Below are 19,693 nucleotides of genomic sequence, written 5' to 3' on the forward strand. Positions count from 1 at the left end.
AAATGCAGATTGGATGTTGATTTTGTTTTCTTCTGTCAACATCCAATCTGCATTTGCTCTAGTCGTTGACGTCACTTCCCTCTTCCAAGTCTCCTGGGAGTCCAAAAAGCGCAACATAGCACCCCAGCCAGCGGCGAGATGTTGTGGTGGCGCCCTCCTATGGTTCCCTCTCGTGACGTCATTACACTGCGAACAACAAGTTTGATGGTGTTTGTAATTAGCATGGGGGAAGCCTAAAATCAATGCGCCTTCAAAGCAACACTGGCAACACTGTCAACATTAACGTTCTTACATTTCTCTTTGTCTGACCATGAGAAACACTTTGCTGACGTTGTAGTCAGCATTCGGCCAATCGTCGCAGGCCGACCACAGCGACGTGGCCAATAGACCTATTGCTAAATTACCCAAGCATCAAGGAGAATGCATAGATTGGTCTTTCACGCGCCACACGCACACGCCTTTTCCGTATAAAGTATTCGAAGTAAATAACCAAAATTGAGCGTTGACGAACGCGCGTGCAAGATGCAATTTGTTTTAGGCACTTGCTTTAAAAAAGCTACTACTGTTGAGGCCAGCACGTGCGGCGCGTAGAACACCAATCCCTGCAATCTCCTTGATACTTGGGTAATTTAGCTATAGGTGTATTGCAGCCAGGCAGAAATTGCGCTTGCATCACACGCAAACTCAGCAATGAACGCGCCCTCAAACGCCTTTATGGAAAAGTGTATACGCGCAGAGCCCCAGCGAGGTTGTCGCACGGGCAGGAAGAGCAAATAGTCCTCAATGCAGTGCCGCAGCGGTGGCGGTGTAGCCAAAATGGCTAATGACATCCGTCGGCAGTGAGAAAGCGCGCATGCATAACACACGAGCACAGTAATGAAGGCGCCTTCATACGCTTTTATTGAAAGCATGTATACTCGCGTACAGCTTTATGTGGCTGTGCAGTTAAAGCTATCGGCGCACGTGCGCCCGAGTATCTTGAGCGCCCATGAAGGCTGTGCAAGCGCACACTTCACCACTTCTTAGATGCCACAGAATTTGGGGAGTTGCGTAAGTTTGGTAATAAAACCTTAGCTGGTGTGTAAGCATGCACCAATTAAGTTTATGAAAAATTGGTGCATAATCGGTGCCGCGGTAAGGTGGACCGAGAGCGCACGGCTTGACGGACGTCTGAAGGGGCGCGAACAGCACTAAATAAAATAAAATAAAATCACGTTGCTCGCTGTCACATGGTGGAAGCAGGTCACAACCGGGGATTGGGAGAAAAGTCTGCTCACTAGCATGTTGACGAAGCTGCCAGCCCCCACGCTTACATATACATTTTGCTATCGAAGACAGGTTGTTTTCCTCCCCAAGAGGGACGCCTTCGAAGTTGGAACTTGCTTGTTTTGCACATTCTCGTCCAGGCTCTCCGCAACTTGATTGCCAAAGAGCGAACGCAAAGGTGGGCCGTAGACCCACTTTGTTCGGAAACATGCAAGTTCTCTTCCACGCTCACACAGACGCCGATGGAAGTTTCCCCTGTAATCGATCGCATTATGTCGTTGCAGCTGTATATAACAACCGCTACAGCTAACGGCCGGAGTCGTCTCAACTATGTGGACAATGCTCGCGTGCGGCGCAACGCGCCTCTCCCGTCTCCGATGCGTCGTCACGACTCGGTCACTAAATACCCCGTTTTCGCTGTACGGTGGATCACAGAAGACGCTACGTGCCGTCCCAGCCAACCCACTGCTGTAGGCGCGTCCCGTGAATGCGCGCCTTGCGCGTTGCCGCACCCCTTCCGCAGGTCAGGTGACGCCTGCACTGCATTGGATTGCTTCCGACGGTCCGTAGCGTCCTCCTGCGCTCCATCTTAGGCTGGAACGAAGAGTGGACAGCCCTTGGAGGTCAACAGCTTGTACCCATCAATGATGGAGGTACATCAATAAATGCAGCGCGTGGACCGCTTGCGTGGCTTCTCCATTCTTCGTTGGGCAGTTGGTGTTTGGCGAACGGAATGCCGATATAGTTATGAGGTCGTCTGAGCACGCGGAGACTACCCTTACAAAAACGGGTCTCAACATTCTTTTTAATTTTTTTAGACTTCTTATTGACTTTCCGCGATCCTACTGAATTCCTTTATAAACGCACCTTGTTTTGACTATTGTCAAAAAACTTTCAAAAGAAAAAATATAGAATTTTTTTAGACTTATTTATAAAAAAATTAAAAAGAACTTGTAAAGACGTTTTTCTATAGGATATTTTCTAAAAAAATTCAAAAGGAAAAACAATAGATTTTGTTTTGTAGACTTATTTATAAAAAAATTAAAAAGAACTTGTAAAGACGTTTTTCTGTAGATTATTTTCTAAAAAAATTCAAAAGGAAAAACAATAGATTTTGTTTTGAAGACTTATTGATAAAAAAATAAAAAGAAGTTGTAACAACGTTTTTTTGTAGCTTATTTTCTAAAAAAATAAAAATAAAACCTATTGACATTATTTCTTTATAATATTTTATCAAAAGAGACATTTTTTTATTATTTTATTTGGTCTGCGGTTGTGTGCGGGGTCCGATATGACGGATTTTTTTTTCTACTTTTTATTGAAAATGTGTTGACTTCTTGTTCACTTTGATTACTTTATTTTGACTGACTTCCTGTTGACATGGTCAACAAAAAGTTTGTTGATTTTGTGTTGAAACTTTTTTATGATTTTCTATTGACTTTCTATTAACTCTACGTTGGATCTTTTTTCTGTTGACTTCCTGTTGAATGTGTTATCAGAAATACTGCAGACGTTCTATTTACTTCGTGTTTAAATTATTCAGTTGACTTTCTGTAGCCAGTGTCAAAAGAAAGGCTACAGACTTTTTGTTGACTTTTTATTGAACATAATACATCTTGACTCAATGTCAAAAGTCACCAAGTTTCTCAATAGTCTCTGACAAGTTGAGAACCATAGGGAGGAGCTTCCGTTCTCCTGCCTCCAGCGCGAGCCTTCTATCCTTGACAACTCTTCGACGTCTCGCGCCCCTCGAGCTCGACTGCGCAGTCAAAGCACGACGGAAGGCATGGGGCGCGTGCTGGAGGGCAGGCGTTCGAAAAACACGCCCTGCCGTTCTCACTTTGTAAATGACAATCGTTGCATTATTGACCCTATTCAACTAGTAAAGAAGAGCAAAATAACTATATTAAAGTGGAGCAACCGCCTTGACTGGCTTCGTCCCGAGTGGTGCTATTCAGAGAAGCGATAAACATTTGTTCTATGAGCCGTTTTTGTGGATGTTGTTTTAGCGACTACACGAAATTATTATTAGTTGTACCAATGCGTTTTAGTAAGAGATAGAGTCCACGAACTTCGAAACACTGTCTTTCCTTGGACAGACTTTCGAGAAGGAGACCGGAGACTTGGAAACTTAGTAAGTGCTGAGGTGGTCACTGGCCAAATGATTACCTTCAATATGTAGGCTATATAAGGCTCTGGTGCTGTCAACAGGACTGTGTTTCTGGTGTTGAGTGCTTGATGGTGTTTGTGTTTGTTTACATTGCTTATTTGTGGGATGTGTATGTATCAAAAAGACACCATTTCCAAACGAAATTAAAAAAAATATATTAAAAAATTTAGTGTTTTTTTTAAACGTTAATCTGCGGTTTTGTCAAAAGGAATTCAACAAAATTTATGTAAGAAGGAATTCAAAAGAATGTATGTAAGAAGGAATTCTAAAAAATTTAAGTGGCCAATTTTAACTAGAAGTTAAATAAGTTGTCAAAACAAAGTCTAAGAAAAATCAAAAAAGTTTAAAAAGAAATTCAATAGGACTCCAGAAAATTTTCAACAAAAATTCAAAAGAATTTAACTACAGATTTTTGTAAGGGTAGGCAGAAAAACAAAAATGAGACGTTCGTGCTTAGATTGCGCAAGGTCGGTATGCCGTTGAGGGGCAGCGACATTGGTTTACGCTGCGGATGAGAAATTTAGCCAGCGCTGTTTTCATAGAGCCTGCGACCTCCAACGTTCCCGCTAAACCTAGCGTAGAAATGTCTCGCTAATATAGGAGGCAAAGATTCCTCGCTAAATCTATAGCTGTAAAGTTTCTACGCTCGATTTGGTGAGAAATCGAAATGTCGCGCGACATGACGCCAGGTGACGTGACGCTGTGGCGTCACAGTGTCACTAGATCCTGATTGGGAGCAAAAAAATTAGCGGAGACGCTGTCCCGCTAAATTGAGCTCAGGACAACGTATACGTGCGAAAAAACACGCACAGAATTTGCTGGGAAACTGCCAATTGGGAATTGTCGTATATCTCGATCGTTTTCTTTTTTTGCCACGCCGTTCTCCGCAACAATGGCGCGGCCATACTGCGCTTGCGCGCCGCTATGGCCAGTCGTCTGCAGAGGTGGGGATCTCGTAGTTAAATTCGGCAAAAACCCACAGGAGACAAGGCCCGTGTGTGACGTCATCGTTAGTGGACCCCCGGCCCGCCCCAAGCAACAAACATGCCGAATCTCGACGGGAGATGCCGGAAAGCGGCAGACGCGTGCGTCTTGGCGTCGCTGCGTGCAAGAGTGTCGCGCATTCTGAGGCGTTGCACGACGTCCTGTCGGCGATTGCATCGCGAACTAGGAGGCTCTGCTGTGATCCACTAGCGGTGACGTTTGGGGGCCCAAGGCGTAGTCGGCCTTGTCTCCTAAATGGTATTGGTCGCGATTTCGGTATCGGTTGCGATTTGTTCTTGGATGTTCTTCGTAATGGCTGCCAACGATAATAACATGCTCGGGGTCCACCGTATACGCCCTACGTTTCTTAAGCTCTCAGTAATAATAATAACGGCTATTACCGTAACAATAATGTACGTTTCATCGGTTATAGACGTCGAAGGTTCATTCTGGAACCCTTGACGTCCATAATCCTCGAAACGTGATTCATGCTTCAGCAAGCTGAACTTCCTGAAACCGTTTCGCTCCAGCCAGCATCTCTCTCATTGGAAAAAAAAAAAAAAAATTTGAATAGTTATTTAGTTGATTTTTTGAAAGTAAAAAAAAAAAAAAAATACTGCAAGGTCCTTTTCAAGCCCCGCTTTGTCAACTCGACGATACACTTGCTCCAAGGAACTGTTTTACACCTCGTTGTACAAGTTATGCATGGTAACTATAATATGTATTGTAGCAGCGTGGCGCTGCAAGTCACGGCGCACCACGGCGCATCGGCTGTGCGCACCCCGGTCACGGATGTCACGTGACAAGCGCCTATAAGTATAGCACGTTCAATAAAGAAGCCCTCTTTGCCCGTTGGAATGTCGTCTGCTCAAGTTATCACATTGGCGACGAGGATGACAACGCACCCGCGCTGCCCAGCGGAAGCGTCGCAGACGGCAGCAGACGAGCACCATACGAGCGGGGCCAACTGAACGGACAGCTACAGCCAAAGCAGCGCAGTCATCGCATCTCAAGCGGGCGACGGACGGAGCGGACACGACGGACGGAAGCCAGCAACCGATAAGTACACCGTCGGTTTGCCGAAATATGGCACCTCTTGGAAAGCTTGACGAATACGACGAAAAACAACAGAATTTTGACTCGTATTTAGAGCGTTTCGAGCACTTCGTTAGCGCAAACGACATCAAACCAGAAAAGAAGCTAGCGGTGTTCTTGACCGTTATAGGACCTCGAGCTTACGAAGTTCTGAAAAGCTTGGTCGTACCGGCAGTACCGGGAGATAAGTCGTTCGAAGAAGTGAAAGTTTTGCTGAAAAACCACTATAGCCCGAAGAGCTCGGTCATAGCGGAAAGGTGCAAATTCAACAGACGTGTACAAGAGGAACAGGAGAGCGTTGAAGATTTCATTGTAGCGCTAAAGCATTTGGCAAGGAAGTGTGACTTTGGCCAGTTCTGCAAGATGCTCTGAGGGACAGGCTTGTGGCGGGAATACGGCGCGAAGAAACGCAACGTGCGCTATTCGCCGAAGAAAGCTTAACCTTCGAAAGGGCATGCAAGATCGCATTGGATCAAGAGCAGGCGGCACGACAGACAGCGTTACTACACGCCGGAAGCAAAGACGCGTCGTTGAACGAGATAAGAGCGAACCAGAAAGATAACGTCAATAAGCGTGACGTTCGAAAACACAAGCAAAGCAAGAAGTCTTGCGAAAGATGTGGAAGGGCGCATGCGGCAAGCAAATGTTGGTACAAGAATGCTACGTGTCACAAGTGTGGCAAGTTAGGCCATTTGCAAAAAGTGTGCTCGAACGAGAAAAAGGGACTCAAGAACGCGAATGCAGTGGACTGCTCGGAGGACGATTCAGAACTGGACGTCTATCACTGCCTTAACACGGTGCGTTCGGGTTATGAAGTGAAAGTCAATGTTGAAGGGGCGGACGTTTTCATGCAAATTGATACAGGAGCGGCTGTAACAATTGTTCCTGAAAGTGTTGCGAAAACCGTGTTCCCTCATGTCAAGTGTGAGCCATCTCGGGTAAACCTAAAAACGTACACGGGTGAACGAATCCCGGTAAAAGGGCAATGTGACGTTTCCGTCACATACGAAAACCAGACTTTGAAACTGCCCGTTATCGTCGTCGATAACCAAGGCAAGAAATTGCCGTTGCTCATGGGGCGAAACTGGCTTGAGAGGCTCAGACTTGATTGGAAAAGCGTGATGTCACTGGAGCATGTAACTGATTCACACCGAATAGAAGCGCTGCGTAACAAGTTCCCGACAGTATTTTCTAATCAGTCTAGTGTCACGAACAACTATCAAGCGAAGATAGTTCTAAAACAAGATTGTACGCCGGTTTTTTGCAAGGCGCGACCGGTGCCTTACGCGTTACGCGATAAGGTTGGAGAAGAGCTGGACAGGCTAGAGAAGAGCGGGGTTTTACGCCGCGTAAGTCACAGTGAGTGGGCGACTCCGGTAGTTGTAATTCACAAGAAAGATGGATCACTCAGGTTGTGCGGGGATTACAAAGTAACGATCAACCCTGTACTAAAAACCGACCATTACCCACTGCCGCGACCTGAAGATCTGTACACTGCCATCGCAGGTGGCAAAGTGTTTTGCGTGCTGGATCTTTCTGCTGCGTATCAGCAGGTACCGCTGGCTGCCGAGTCCAAACCACTTTTGACTATAAACACGCACATGGGGTTGTTTCAGTTCCAACGCCTACCGTTTGGTGTGGCCAGTGCGCCAGCCATTTTTCAGTCCTTCATGGACGAGGTGCTTAAAGGCATACCTCATGTGGGATGCTACATTGATGACGTCATCGTGTCTGGAAAGGACACCCAGGACTGTCAAAAGACGCTGGAATGCGTCTTGCGTCGACTTCGTGACTACAATGTCACTTTGAAAACGGACAAGTGCCGTTTTTTCCAAAGCTCGGTGACCTACCTTGGTCACACGGTGAGTGCCGATGGCATTTACCCGACAGAAGCAATGACAAAGGCTATCACGGAAGCGCCCGAGCCCACCTGCGTAACGGAACTGAAGGCGTATTTGGGGATGCTAAACTTTTACGCTAAGTTTCTCAAGAATGTTTCGTGCGTAGCTGAACCGCTTTATCGGTTGTTGAAAAAAGGTGAAAAGTGGTCGTGGACTCGGAAGTGCAGCGAGGCCTTTGCTGCTACGAAGCAGTTGCTCGTAAACAGCCAGGTTCTTACGTTCTACGACGTAGACAAGCCAATTGCATTGCTGTGTGATGCTTCATCGTACGGGATTGGTGCTGTCATTTTTCATGTAACACCAGAAGGGGAAGAGCGCCCAGTGGCGTTCGCGTCGCGAACGCTCACGTCAGCGGAAAAGAACTATGCGCAGTGCGAGCGAGAAGCGCTAGCTCTGATGTTTGGTCTGAAAAAGTTCCATCGCTACCTGTATGGTAGGGAGTTCACTCTCTATACAGACCATCAGCCACTGCTTGGGATACTGGGGCACGATAAGCCTGTACCTACGCTAGCGGCAGCTCGAATGCAAAGATGGGCAATGATTCTTGCAGCCTATAGGTACAAACTCAAGTACCGTAAAGGAAAAGATGTCGAGGTGGCTGATGCTCTGTCTAGACTCCCACGACCGATGACAACAGCTGACGACCCTGCTGAGTGTCTTTTGTTGTTTGACAGTACTCCCTTGACCGCGGAAGACGTAGCTAGAGCTACAAAACGTGACTTTACCTTGTCTCGCGTAGCTAACTACGTTCTGAATGGATGGCCTGCCCAAAGTAGCGAAGAGCTAAAACCGTACCATGTACGACGTGACGAGTTGTCATTTGAGCAAGGCTGCGTCACCTGGGGCTCAAGGGTGATTGTACCTGAAAAGCTGCAGTCACAGGTTTTGGCACTGTTGCATGAGGACCATCCAGGTGCTAGCCGCATGAAAATGCTTGCCAGAAGTTTTGTATGGTGGCCAGGGCTAGACCTAGAAATCGAGAGCTACGTACGACAGTGTCGCGTATGTCAGTCTCTTCAGAACGCTGCTCCACCTGTACCGTTACAGCCATGGAGCTATCCAACTAAGCCGTGGCAGCGAGTACACGTGGATTTTGCTGCTAAAGAAGGCCATGTCTTCCTAGTACTGGTGGATGCTTTCTCGAAATGGATCGAAGTGTGGTCCATGTCTTCCACCACTACTGGTAAAACACTCGACAAATTGCGAAGTGTATTTGCGGCTTATGGGCTACCAGAGGTACTGGTGAGTGATAACGGACCTCAGTTTGTTTCAGATGAGTTCTCTGAGTTTATGAGGGTGAATGGCATCAAGCACGTTAAGACGCCACCCTATCATGCTGCCTCCAACGGCGCAGCAGAGCGTCTCGTGCAGACCACAAAAAAAAACTCTGTTGAAGCAATTGTTAGACGAGAAACAGAGTGGCAAGAAACACTCTTTGCTCGAGCGTTTGGATAGCTTTTTACTGAGCTATCGAAACACCCCAAACAGTACCACTGGTCGCACTCCAGCCGAGCTGTTTTTGAAGCGACAGCCACGAGTGAAACTTTCTTTGCTTAAAGGGCTACTCCACCTATTTTTTCATTGTCTCCGATTTGCTTGAAATTTTGCTAAACTAACCAACAAATATCGCGGAAATAGTATCCCAAATATTAGGTCAAAATATTGTTTTTTCACGAAGTTATTGAATTTACAGTTTTGGTCCTCACCGTGCTTTTCAAGCTCGAAGTCTCTACTGGCAACAATGAAAAAGTGACGTCAGTGGAAGGCAGGGGTTCACTCTTTGGGCTGTAGATTTTGTTTTAAACTGATTCGAAGCAGTTTCATGGTGTCAAATGAATGCTTGGGAAGCTCGCTGCAGTACCCGCGCTCCAGCACGGAACAAATGATTGGCATATTCTATTTTTTGGCTGCTTGCTCGACTGGCAAGCCTGCCTGCCACTGACGTCACGGCCCTGAAAAGCGCGCGTATATTTGAATGTTGGTTTTTGCATCATTTTCATTTGCCGATTTCGCAATAACTATTATGAATTTCGCGATTCTAAATAGCATACCGGAGAGAGTAAAGGCCGGGGAGTCAGAAAATATAGTTAGTTGAGGTAGCTCAAAAAATCGGTGGAGTACCCCTTTAAACCCGATTTTGTAAAAGCCATGCAAAACAAACAGCAGCACCTGAAGGAACAGAGTGATGCGTCGCGTGGTGCTAACCGGTCTTTTGTTGTGGGTGATACTGTGTTGGTCAAAACGGTGCGAGGCGAGCTAGTGTCATGGGAAGAAGGTGTGGTGACTCAAGTCGTCAGTCCTGTGACATATTTAGTGAAAGTGGCGCAGGTTGTGCGGTTCACACACGCCGACCACATCCGAGACCGCCTTGCAAGCCCGACGTCCCTTGCTGCACCGCCTACGCCGGAGGAGCCTACGCTTCCAGATGTTCCGGTGCCTCGAGAAACCCAGCCGATAGTGCCACAAGTTGCTTCTGCTGCTATGCCAGCGGACTCTCAAGCCGGCAGTCAACAAGCTACACGGACGCGTCAGCAGCCGCTTCCACCACCGAGTTCCACAAGTGCGCCAGTGACGACACCGGAGCCTTGTACTGAGGCACCGACTTCCAGAAGAAGTACGCGAGTGCGGCGTCCACCGGACAGGTACAAACCGGAGGACTTCCGAAGCTGATGTGAGGGGGAAGGAATGTAGCAGCGTGGCGCTGCAAGTCACGGCGCACCACGGCGCATCGGCTGTGCGCACCCCGGTCACGGATGTCACGTGACAAGCGCCTATAAGTATAGCACGTTCAATAAAGAAGCCCTCTTTGCCCGTTGGAATGTCGTCTGCTCAAGTTATCACATGTATAACGCAGGGTTAGTCGTTTTTCGGCGTTCTTATCGGGCTGCGCATCGATAATGAGATGCTGCAGAAAGCAGCTAAGCACTCGCCATCATTCGTGGGGTCGGGAGAAAACGAAAGAACATGGGTGTTTTTGGCGGGTAAACAGAAGCACGATGTACGCAAGGAGCGGTCGAACTTGCACGCCGTGCGCCAATGTGGCAGTAGAAAATGGGCGGGCCGTCCAGTTCCGGCATCTTACCATCGCCCCTTAGCAGGGAGGTAACAAGAAGAGGAGGCGACGTACCGGTTCAAGCCATCAGAACGAGAAAATCCCAGGATTTTCCCGTTTGTCTGGTTCAAGCTAATGGCGCCAAATTCGCTCTTCTTTCCGTCCAATAGCGTCGTTCGGTTTTGTTCGTTTTCGTTCGTCATTGGGAGCGACCGTGTCCCTCCAAACCGGAAGTCTCCCCTGGGTTTATTTCTGGTGGTGATGTCGCCTCCAGAAGTTTCCTACATCCATGCTCCTAATTAGCCAACGAGATTGTGCGGCATTATGCGCGCACATTATAAGCCACGCCCTACGTTTCTTAAATAGTCAGTGACCATAGCAGTCATATGGACGTAGAAAGCAGAATGTCATAAAAAATCGAGGGTCGGCCCGGGGTCGATGCGATGCGGCGTTTCAAGCGGAGGTCCCATTTTCGCAGCCGTTAGGAACAGGATTTTTTTTTTTTATTATTTCTCCCGTGCCACGTCAACACGACTTAGACAGAAGGCCCCCGCACGCGTCATCACAGTCAGATCGATCGAGGCGTGAGATTGGGCACGAGTGCTGCGTCAGTGTTCGGCTGGGGCTCGTGTCCAATCAGCGCGTCGAAGGTCCGGCTCGGGCCCAGTAGCCGAGTAAGCCGACTTTGATGACGTTTCATAAAGGGAGAGGAGACCACTCGGAGGCCTTCTGTCTAGGTGGTGTTGGCCGCGTACGCAAATTTCTGGTTTTTTTTAATAGTTTTTTTGTTTGTGCAATTAGTATTCTCAATGACTGTCTCGTGAAGCTGAGCGATCTCGAACACCGCATCCTAGAGAGAAATTGATATTAGAGGAAAGGCGAAAAGGTTAACCGAGCTGAATGACGCTGGCTCGCTTATTCGTGTGTTGGGGAACGAGGAGACCGGATCAATAATAAACAAAGGCACGCAGAGAGGAGATGAAATAAATCAGAAAGGAACAAACACTCAAATATAGAGAGTAACACGTTCCTGACTAATGGAATTTGTAATGGGACGTAGAACTCATTTCAAGAAGCTTTTGTGTTTCTGCTTCCGAGGGGCACCGTTCCTGTGCGGATTACGACTGCCGTTCCACTGGGTTTCAGCGTAACTTGGCGCGAGCATGAAGCGCTGATCGCTCCGAATCCATCGAGGGAATTCCACATAACCCGGCGAAGAGCGCCCGTGATGTCGACCCCTCTGCACTGCGCTGGCACCGCCATCCAGGCGTCCGCGCCGCGGGTGACGCATGACCCGGACGATGGACTTGACGTTACAGACGCTATTTGCCGGCTTAGTTTCGTTTTGAAGCGTACAAGAATGACAGTTCTTGCTCCGTAATGCTCACTATACAATTTTTTTATCAAAATTTTACGTTACGGTTAGTTTATACACATCGTCAATTCTTGAACTGCAGTCTAAGCCACAAAAATGATGAATATAAAAATTCCGTTGGAACTTTTATTTGATTAGATAAATATTTAACCAATTTTGTCTTCTAGTGGCCCCATGGCCACCATTATAGCCCTAGGGGTAAAAACAACAATAAAAAACTCTGAAGCTAGTTACTTTCTTTTTTTAATTCTGGTCCCCTTAAAAACACACTGTATCTACTATAACGAGCGTATACTCTGTTTCACTTTAAGATGGGTTTCAGCAGATGCTACGAGTCGTCTCAACCAATCACAGCGCTCCTGCCGAAGGTCACGTGACACTGGCACGGCATTGAATTGGCTGACGTCACGTCGCTGCGGTGGCGCTACTGTCGGCACTGCACATACGCGGAGGCTTCATTCCAATCGAATTTGGTTTCTGCGCGCTCGCTCTGCTCGCACCTGTTGTGGGCAAAGCTCCGTGACGTCACCGCAGCGTGCTGGTGGGTATTCGCTCTTATGCTTGCCGAGAAAAACAAATTTGATAGTGTGTTTCAGGCTGGCACTTTCCTGTTTATGCAACCCAACCTACGCCCTAGCGTCTACTACTCCGCGCTGCACAACCCGCCTGGCCCTGCCTGGTTCACTCAAGCAACCCAACCCCGAGGATCGGCGACTCCTGGCAGACTGTATCGCCCGCGCGCTGGAGCTCTGCCGAGAGAAGGACGCCTTGGAATAGGGGCGTTTCCGGTCTGTTTTAAGACAAATAAAGCTCGTATCGTCGTCAGAAGGAGGTACGCGCTCAGCAGCAAAGAAACCACAGCCGATGTAGTGGCGTCAATCTAAGCCATGTAGAGTCTTGTAGCATGGTACTTGGGCTCATGCATAAAATAAATAAATAAAAAAACACAGCTGGAATGTTGAGTGTCGCAAATGTAGAGCTTTCGCCTCAGAAAAAGTTAACCAACGTCTCCTGTTCGTTCTCAATGACAGTTTCCGTACCATTAGCATTAAGAGACATATCTACGAGAAGGAACGCTTCCTCGCTCACGCGAACGTGTATTGATTATCATTCGAAACCCATCTGGGTCGAGCATCTGTCGAAAAGCCATCACTTAGAGGCATAGCGACACAGATGTGGAGGAGCGTTTGTTAAAGCAAAGCGAAGCGTTAAACTAAAAACATCGTTACAACAACGAAAAAAAAAATTTATTCAGTATTGCTAACTTTCTCGGAAAACGTTTTTGCATTGTACTGAATAGGAAGCGGGGGGTTCTTATTCTGACGCAATACGGTCTAGACGGATACGAATGGAATAAATTGCCATTCATGACGACCAAACATTATTGTTTGATTCCGGCTGCTCCAGCAAAAACGGGGAAATTGTGTGATAATGGTCTAAAATATGACCCTTTTCAAGATACTTTTTTATGTCTTGTGATTATAACTTCATTCGGAGGCCACCTACCAGCAGTGTGTGCATTTTTGATGGTGCACGACGTTATATATATGCAAAAGAAAGCGAAACGTTGCGACAGAAAAACGACAAAATGTGAAATTGATATGAAATAAAAGTGTTAAATGTGCATTGTTCGTTCGTGTTTAAAGTTCAGTGCAACTTATTCACAATAGGGTGCGTCACTGTCCTTCTGTTTAGGGTGATGCTTTTTTTTCTTTTTTTTCTTTTTTTTTTGTAGTGCCCGATGCTGACAGCAAGCGCTCTCGAGAAAGATGCAAAGATATAGCCCGCAACCAAAATGCCGCCACTCTGTCACCGCCAAGAGCTCACGCCGCGAGACGCGGTTGCACGCGCTCCGGCACAAAAAACAGAAGCGTACGGAACAAAATGGTCAGGTGTCATCCCCCTAAGCCAGGGGTCTCAAACACGCCGCTCGCGACTCGCTCGGACGCGGACCCAGGCTCTGCGCGGACCGCAAACATCCAGCGGCTGCGCGCTGTGATCCCCCGTTCCAATATCTTGAGCGCTCCAGACACCATAGAAAATAGCGAGTTTTAGTAGACCGTTTTCGCTTTCTCGCTCCGCTCTATGGAAAGCGGAGCCGCCATCGCGCATGCGTGACCCGCTCTGAGTTGTTGTTGTTGTTGAGTGTTGTTACACACGGGAAGAGGGGATGCCTGCACGTAATGTTAGCCTCCTTGGGCAGGGGCCAGACTCGCACAGGCGGGGAAAGAGGGTGAGAAAAGAAGAGAAGAGGGGTTGGGGGTGATTTGGGTCACCAATCTCTGGATGAGTAGGGTCGAATCAGGAGGCTATTTTCTTGAGGGAGAGGGGACACTGCAGAACTGTCTTCTGGTATGTAGATCACAAATTAGTCGATGACAGTTGAGACGAGAAGGCGTGGCTGGTCTAGGTGGCGGGCCGGTGGGCTAGAGGTGCGTTGCAAGTCCAGCGGCTTGGAGGTACTCAAGAAGAGATTTATAAACAAGTTCTCTTCTTCGTCGACCTCCGGTAGGGAAAAGGATTTCGTTCTTTTGAGTCACAGTTGTGCTGGCACTTAGGATGGTGGTAAAAAAAGGACCGTCGAGCTTGATCGTAGTGAGGACAATTTAGGAGGACGTGGTCAAGGTCCTCTGGGACATTGCATTTGGCACAGTTGAGTGTACTAGACCTGGAGATCTTGTGAAGTGTCGTTGATGTGTAGGCGCAGTTCGCACGAAGGCGATGGAGTAGCGTGGAATCTGATCTGGTTAGTTTTGACTCGGGGAGCGATGGAGGAGGTTTCCCGCTTGCAACTTCTGTATGGGGGTGACGCATTGTGGTAATTAATTTGCACAGTCTGCGCGCTTCGCAATAACGTGGGATAAAAAGACTGGGTTCTTCTTCCTTGTGTGCCTTTGAAGCAAGGGCATCGGCGCGTTCGTTGCCGGGGATACCCATATGTGACGGAATCCATTGAAAAGCCAACTGCCACCCTGGCATGCAAAGTTTTCGGGCCTTGTCGGCCACACAGTGGGCCAGAAAGGGAGCTTGGTCTGAAGCTTCCAAATTGGATAGCGGACTTCGAGAGTCGGGGAGAATAACAGTCTTGCAAGGATTGAGGTTGTAAAGCGCATCTAATGCCGCTGATAGTGCAGCCAGCTCCGCTGTCGTTGACGTGGTTGCGAAGTTGAGGTGGTGTGATGCTTCGATTCCGGCATCGGGAATGACGAATGCCGCTGTAGATGTTGCAGTTGTGGGATTCGTTGACCCGTCAGTAAACACTTGGAGCCAACCATTGTACGTCCTTGTCAGTTGGTCAGCTACAAGCGACCTTCGAACAGTGACTGAGATAGAATTCTTCTTCGGGAAATAAGGAAGCGTTTCTTCTACAATGTACGGCGGTTGGGTTATGAAAGGTGCCGGAGGAAAGTAATGGCTATTAGGAGGTCCAATTTGTAAATTAAATTCTTGTACACATCGACCAATCTGCGAATCAAAACGCTCTTTAATGTTGGACAGCAGTGATGTCGCAGATCGTGCTCCATACATACGAGTGATATGATTCATTGCTCTTATTCTTATGTGCATAGCTACTGTTTGATCCTTGGCCTCTACGAGTGTCGCCGTATTGCCCGCGAAGCGTGGCAGTCCAAGGCACTGACGGCGGGCAACACGGTGAAAACGTTCGAGTGTGGTCATTTGATGAGCCCTGATTGTGATGAGAGGTAGGCTGTATAACATTCTTGAGAGGATAAGGCCACGATAGAGTATCAGAAGTCCCTGAGGAGGCAGTCCAGATTTCTGGCGATGCAAGTGACGGAGCACAGTTAATAATTTAGTGCACTGCGTTACAAGTCGTTTTATCTCGGGTCTCCATGTAACGTGGTCATCTATTTCCATCCCCGAGTATCGGTACGTTGAGACTCTCTGGATCGGTATTCCTTTGATGGCTGACGTATTTGCAACTTTGCGGTTTGGATGTCGACCAGGGCGGTAACAGAGGAAGGCTGTTTTGCTTGTAGATAAAGTACGTCCTAGTTCTTCTAGAGTAGAAGTCGTGCTGTCAAGAACATTCTGAAGCCTTTTGCCGATGGTCCTTGACAGTCTGGATGGAGCGACACACCAAATTGCCACATCATCGGCGTATATCGTCATGTGAACTGTTGTCCTGGACGTTTCTGTGGAGTTTATGTATAGCGGAAGTTCTGCCATGGTAAGGTTAAACAGAAACGGGCTCAGTACACTTCCTTGGGGAACGCCTTGGGTCACCGACCGACGAGAGCTAAGACATTAGGCAACTCTTACTGTTAGGCTGCGGCCAGTGAGGAACGCGGCGATATAGTCATATGTTCTTCCACCAATTCCGTACCGTGTAACTTGACGCAGAATAGTATGGTGTGGCGGGGCATCGAAAGCTTTGCATATGTCCAAAAATATGCAGTAGACTGTTTGGTGAGTTGAACGTGCATTTTCAAGGCTCGAAACGAGATCAGCAATGGCGTCAAAGGTGCACCTCCTTCGTCGGAATCCGCAGAGTTGATCTGGCAGTGCTCCTTTGGATTCAAGCAGCCACGTAAGTCTTGAAAGTACTGGTCTTTCCATTAATTTCCCGACACAACTGGTCAGAGATATTGGCCGGTAGAATTCAATCCGATCACCGGGTTTTCCTTGCTTTGTGATAGGAACCACTACAGAGGTGAGCCATTGTGCAGGGATTTTTGCCGTTCTCCATATGTTGTTGATAGACTCCAGTAAGGCCTCTCTATGCGGGAAAGAAAGATTTCTCAGTACTTGAAACGTTACGCCGCCCGGTCCCGGAGCGGTTCGACGGTGCAAGCGTCGGAGGGCAACATCAAGTTCAGTGATGGTGAAGTCAGCGTCCATTTCTAAGCAAGGATTTGTTATTCAATGGAACTGGAGGCTTGTCCCTGTATCCCTGTGGTGGCGGAATTGGGGCAGCGAACGCATCAGCAAGAAGCTCCGCGGTTTCTTGAGTAGCCCGGCCTAGGGCTAGCGCTAATCCTGCAACGGGATGCTCGGGTTGCTTTTTATCTTTCAAGACTCTGACGATCCTCCATGCTCTCGAAATACCCGTTGGGGAACCAAACGACTCACATAGTTGGTTCCACTGTAGGCGTTGGAGGCGCTTAGTATATCGGCGAAATTTGGCATCGATCTTGCGATGTTCAGTCCAATCATCCAGATCATCTGTTTCTCGAGCTCGTCGCTGCGCGCGGCGTCGAGCAGCCCTTAGGTTTAGGTACATGAGGTCGGGAACAGGCCGGGTGTACGGTACTCTAATGGTCTTTGTTGACAGCTGAATGGCTCGTGCAATCATGGCTGTTGTGTCTTCTGTCGTGCTGCCAGCTAGAGCAAAGTCCTTGTGAGATCAGAATACATCCCAGTTGGTAACTCGAACCTCTCTGTAAGTCTTGTTTGTCTTTTTGGCAAACTTGCTGCTAATCATGATCGGTATATGATCACTGCCCCAGGAATCGGCTAGCACATTCCAATCTGCCAATATATCCGGGGACAGGAACGTCAGGTCTAATACACTGCGGCCAACTCCAGGTCTGATGAACGTTTCCGCACCGTCATCAAGGGCCTCTAAATGAAGTGAAGATGTCATACTATCAAGATCAAATCCTCTTGTATTTTTGCGGTCACCCCATATCTTGTTGTGGGCGTTGAAATCTCCACAGAGTATAAGATGGCCTCTGCTTCTCTGCTTTACATCGGAAAGTTCTCCGACATCCCATTTGCAATTTGGAGGGACATACACTGAAACGACTGTGAAGTCCACGTTTTTGTATCTAACAGATACAGCAGCATATTCAGCACTACTCTTCGAAACTGAAGATAGGTCTACTGGCGATTGAGGAAGGCCGGCGCGAACGAAGACTACAGGTCGTGGCTTGCAGTCCTTCCTTTTTGTAGAACTGTAATAGGCTACGTAGGGCGACAGGCGGCAGTTGGATGGATCGTTGTTAGGTTCCTGAATCGCCAGTATATCAATCCTAGTGGAGAGTAGATACCTCTGAAGATCTGGAAGGCGGGGATTTAGGCTGCAAGCGTTCCACTGTAGTATTCTTGGAATTTCGGGTTTATCGTTTGTACGTTTCTTGAAGTTGTGACTTTGAGCCGAGGCCATCCGCTCTTAGCGGTGGAAGGGTCCTACTTTCAAAAAGGATTTCATTGCAAGCAGGGCTTGCACTTCCGGTAGGTTGTCTGAATCAGGGATCGCTTTGATGATGGCCCTTAGCGCAGCAAAAAGCATTGGAATAAGGACGCTACCAAGGTCACTAGCCTGCTCTTGTCGTTTGCGCCTTGGAGCTGATGATACCGACGTAGGTTGTCGGATGGTCGTCTGAGTGGTAGGGGCTGATTTCAGTAATTGCATAGTTGATGGAATTCCTCTGGCTGTCTCAGGTGCGTCTTCATGTGGCCGAAGTTCTTGTGTTTTTCTTTCACTCCATTCGTCGTCTTCTTCAATGCGTCACTGTAAGTTGGCTTTTGGGCTCGCTTATCCGTTGGAACCGGGACAGGCAAGGGGACGCGCACAACTTCAGGGTTTAAGGTGGCGGCAAGCCCACGATTTTCCTTGCCATTTAAGACGTCCTGTCTTCGGATAACCGAGGCAGTCTTTCTGCGTTGACACCCAGAGAAGGTAGCGGCATGCTGGTTACCGCAGTTTGCGCACTTGGGATCTTGCCGATTGGTGCAAGTCTTGTGGTGGTGCGGACCTGCGCACACTTTACAGCGCCGTGGTCCACGGCAGTATTGCGCAATGTGTCCGTACCTTTGGCAATGATAACACTGCACTGGAGGACCAAAATACTCGTCAACAGTGTGACTTGTGAAGCCTAAGAGAACGCGTGTAGGCATTGGTTGGTCTGGGCGGAAGTGGAGGAGCACGCTTTCAGTCTTGCGGTGTTCCACGTTGCCGTCCTCTTGTCGTCTATACGAAATTTGCCGTTGAACAGAAATAACTCCAAGATGTTTAAAATAGTCTAGTAGTTCTCCGTCGGTATACTCGATCGGTACCCCTTTGATCTTTCCCAGATTCCGTGAGTAGGAGTGGGGTACACTTGTCGCCACTGCAATAGAGCAAAGGGTCGATATGGCCAGTAATCTGTTGGCTGCTTGCAGAGATGCAACACTCACGAAAAGGCTCCCGTCTTTGTTTATCCTATGTGAGAGTAGCTTCTGCTGTGCAACATCAATTATCTCTTTGGCCACTTCGTTAGGATTCACCCTCCACAAGGATGCATTGGAATTGTTGGGTTTGAAAACCACTGGAATGCCCGCAGGGCGGTTTTTCTTGTAGTGGACTGAGGTAAAGGGCCGATTATCTTCGTCGGCTTCCAGAACTTGCATGGGATCTTCTGGAGACTCGTCTTCATTGGAATGTAAGATAGCATCTTGAACGGAATAAGTAGAGGTCTTTTCATCATCATAGTCGTGATATGAGTCTGTGTCTGCACATCGTCTTTTGATGGGAGCTTTCTTGAGGTCACCGGGGATAAGGGTCGACGGTGGGGTGGCGGTACATTGAGGTGGAGACTTGCCGTGTGATGGTCCAGGATCCCCTCTTTCGGGTGTTTCAGCTGGTGGCGGTTGGTCCACTGCGCAGGTCGTCGGTCCGGTGTTTACAGGGAAAGGGCGACCATACGCCGCGTCCGGGACCTCGCCGCTTGACGCCAATAAGAAAATCTGACTGGATAATATCACGAAACTTTGAAAAGTCCTATTTTTCCAAAAGAGCAGAAAGAATGGCGTTGATTGCCTGAAAACGTCGTCGTCTTCCTCGACCCGCTCTGGGATTTGAGCGTGAGGCGTCAGCTCCGCTTTCGTCGCCATTTTGAGAATCA

The 19,693-nt window shown here is 48.1% G+C and overlaps 1 protein-coding gene across 1 annotated transcript; it reads right to left on the reverse strand.

The window, feature by feature from the left end:
• Positions 1-18,209: 18,209 nt before the first annotated feature.
• On the reverse strand, positions 18,210-19,199 carry LOC121833188. The gene has a single exon (XM_042286307.1). It carries the CDS (start codon positions 19,197-19,199, stop codon positions 18,210-18,212), a length of 990 nt encoding a protein of 329 aa, XP_042142241.1.
• Between the last annotated feature and the right edge of the window lie 494 nt (positions 19,200-19,693).

The sequence above is a fragment of the Ixodes scapularis genome, unplaced genomic scaffold (assembly GCF_016920785.2).
Source record: "Ixodes scapularis isolate PalLabHiFi unplaced genomic scaffold, ASM1692078v2 PGA_scaffold7__128_contigs__length_106722199, whole genome shotgun sequence".
Classification (NCBI taxonomy): domain Eukaryota; kingdom Metazoa; phylum Arthropoda; class Arachnida; order Ixodida; family Ixodidae; genus Ixodes; species Ixodes scapularis.

Coding starts and splice junctions, on each gene's coding strand:
- LOC121833188 (XM_042286307.1), bottom strand. CDS start 19,199: ATGCAAGTTCTGGAAGCCGACGAAGATAATCGGCCCTTTACCTCAGTC.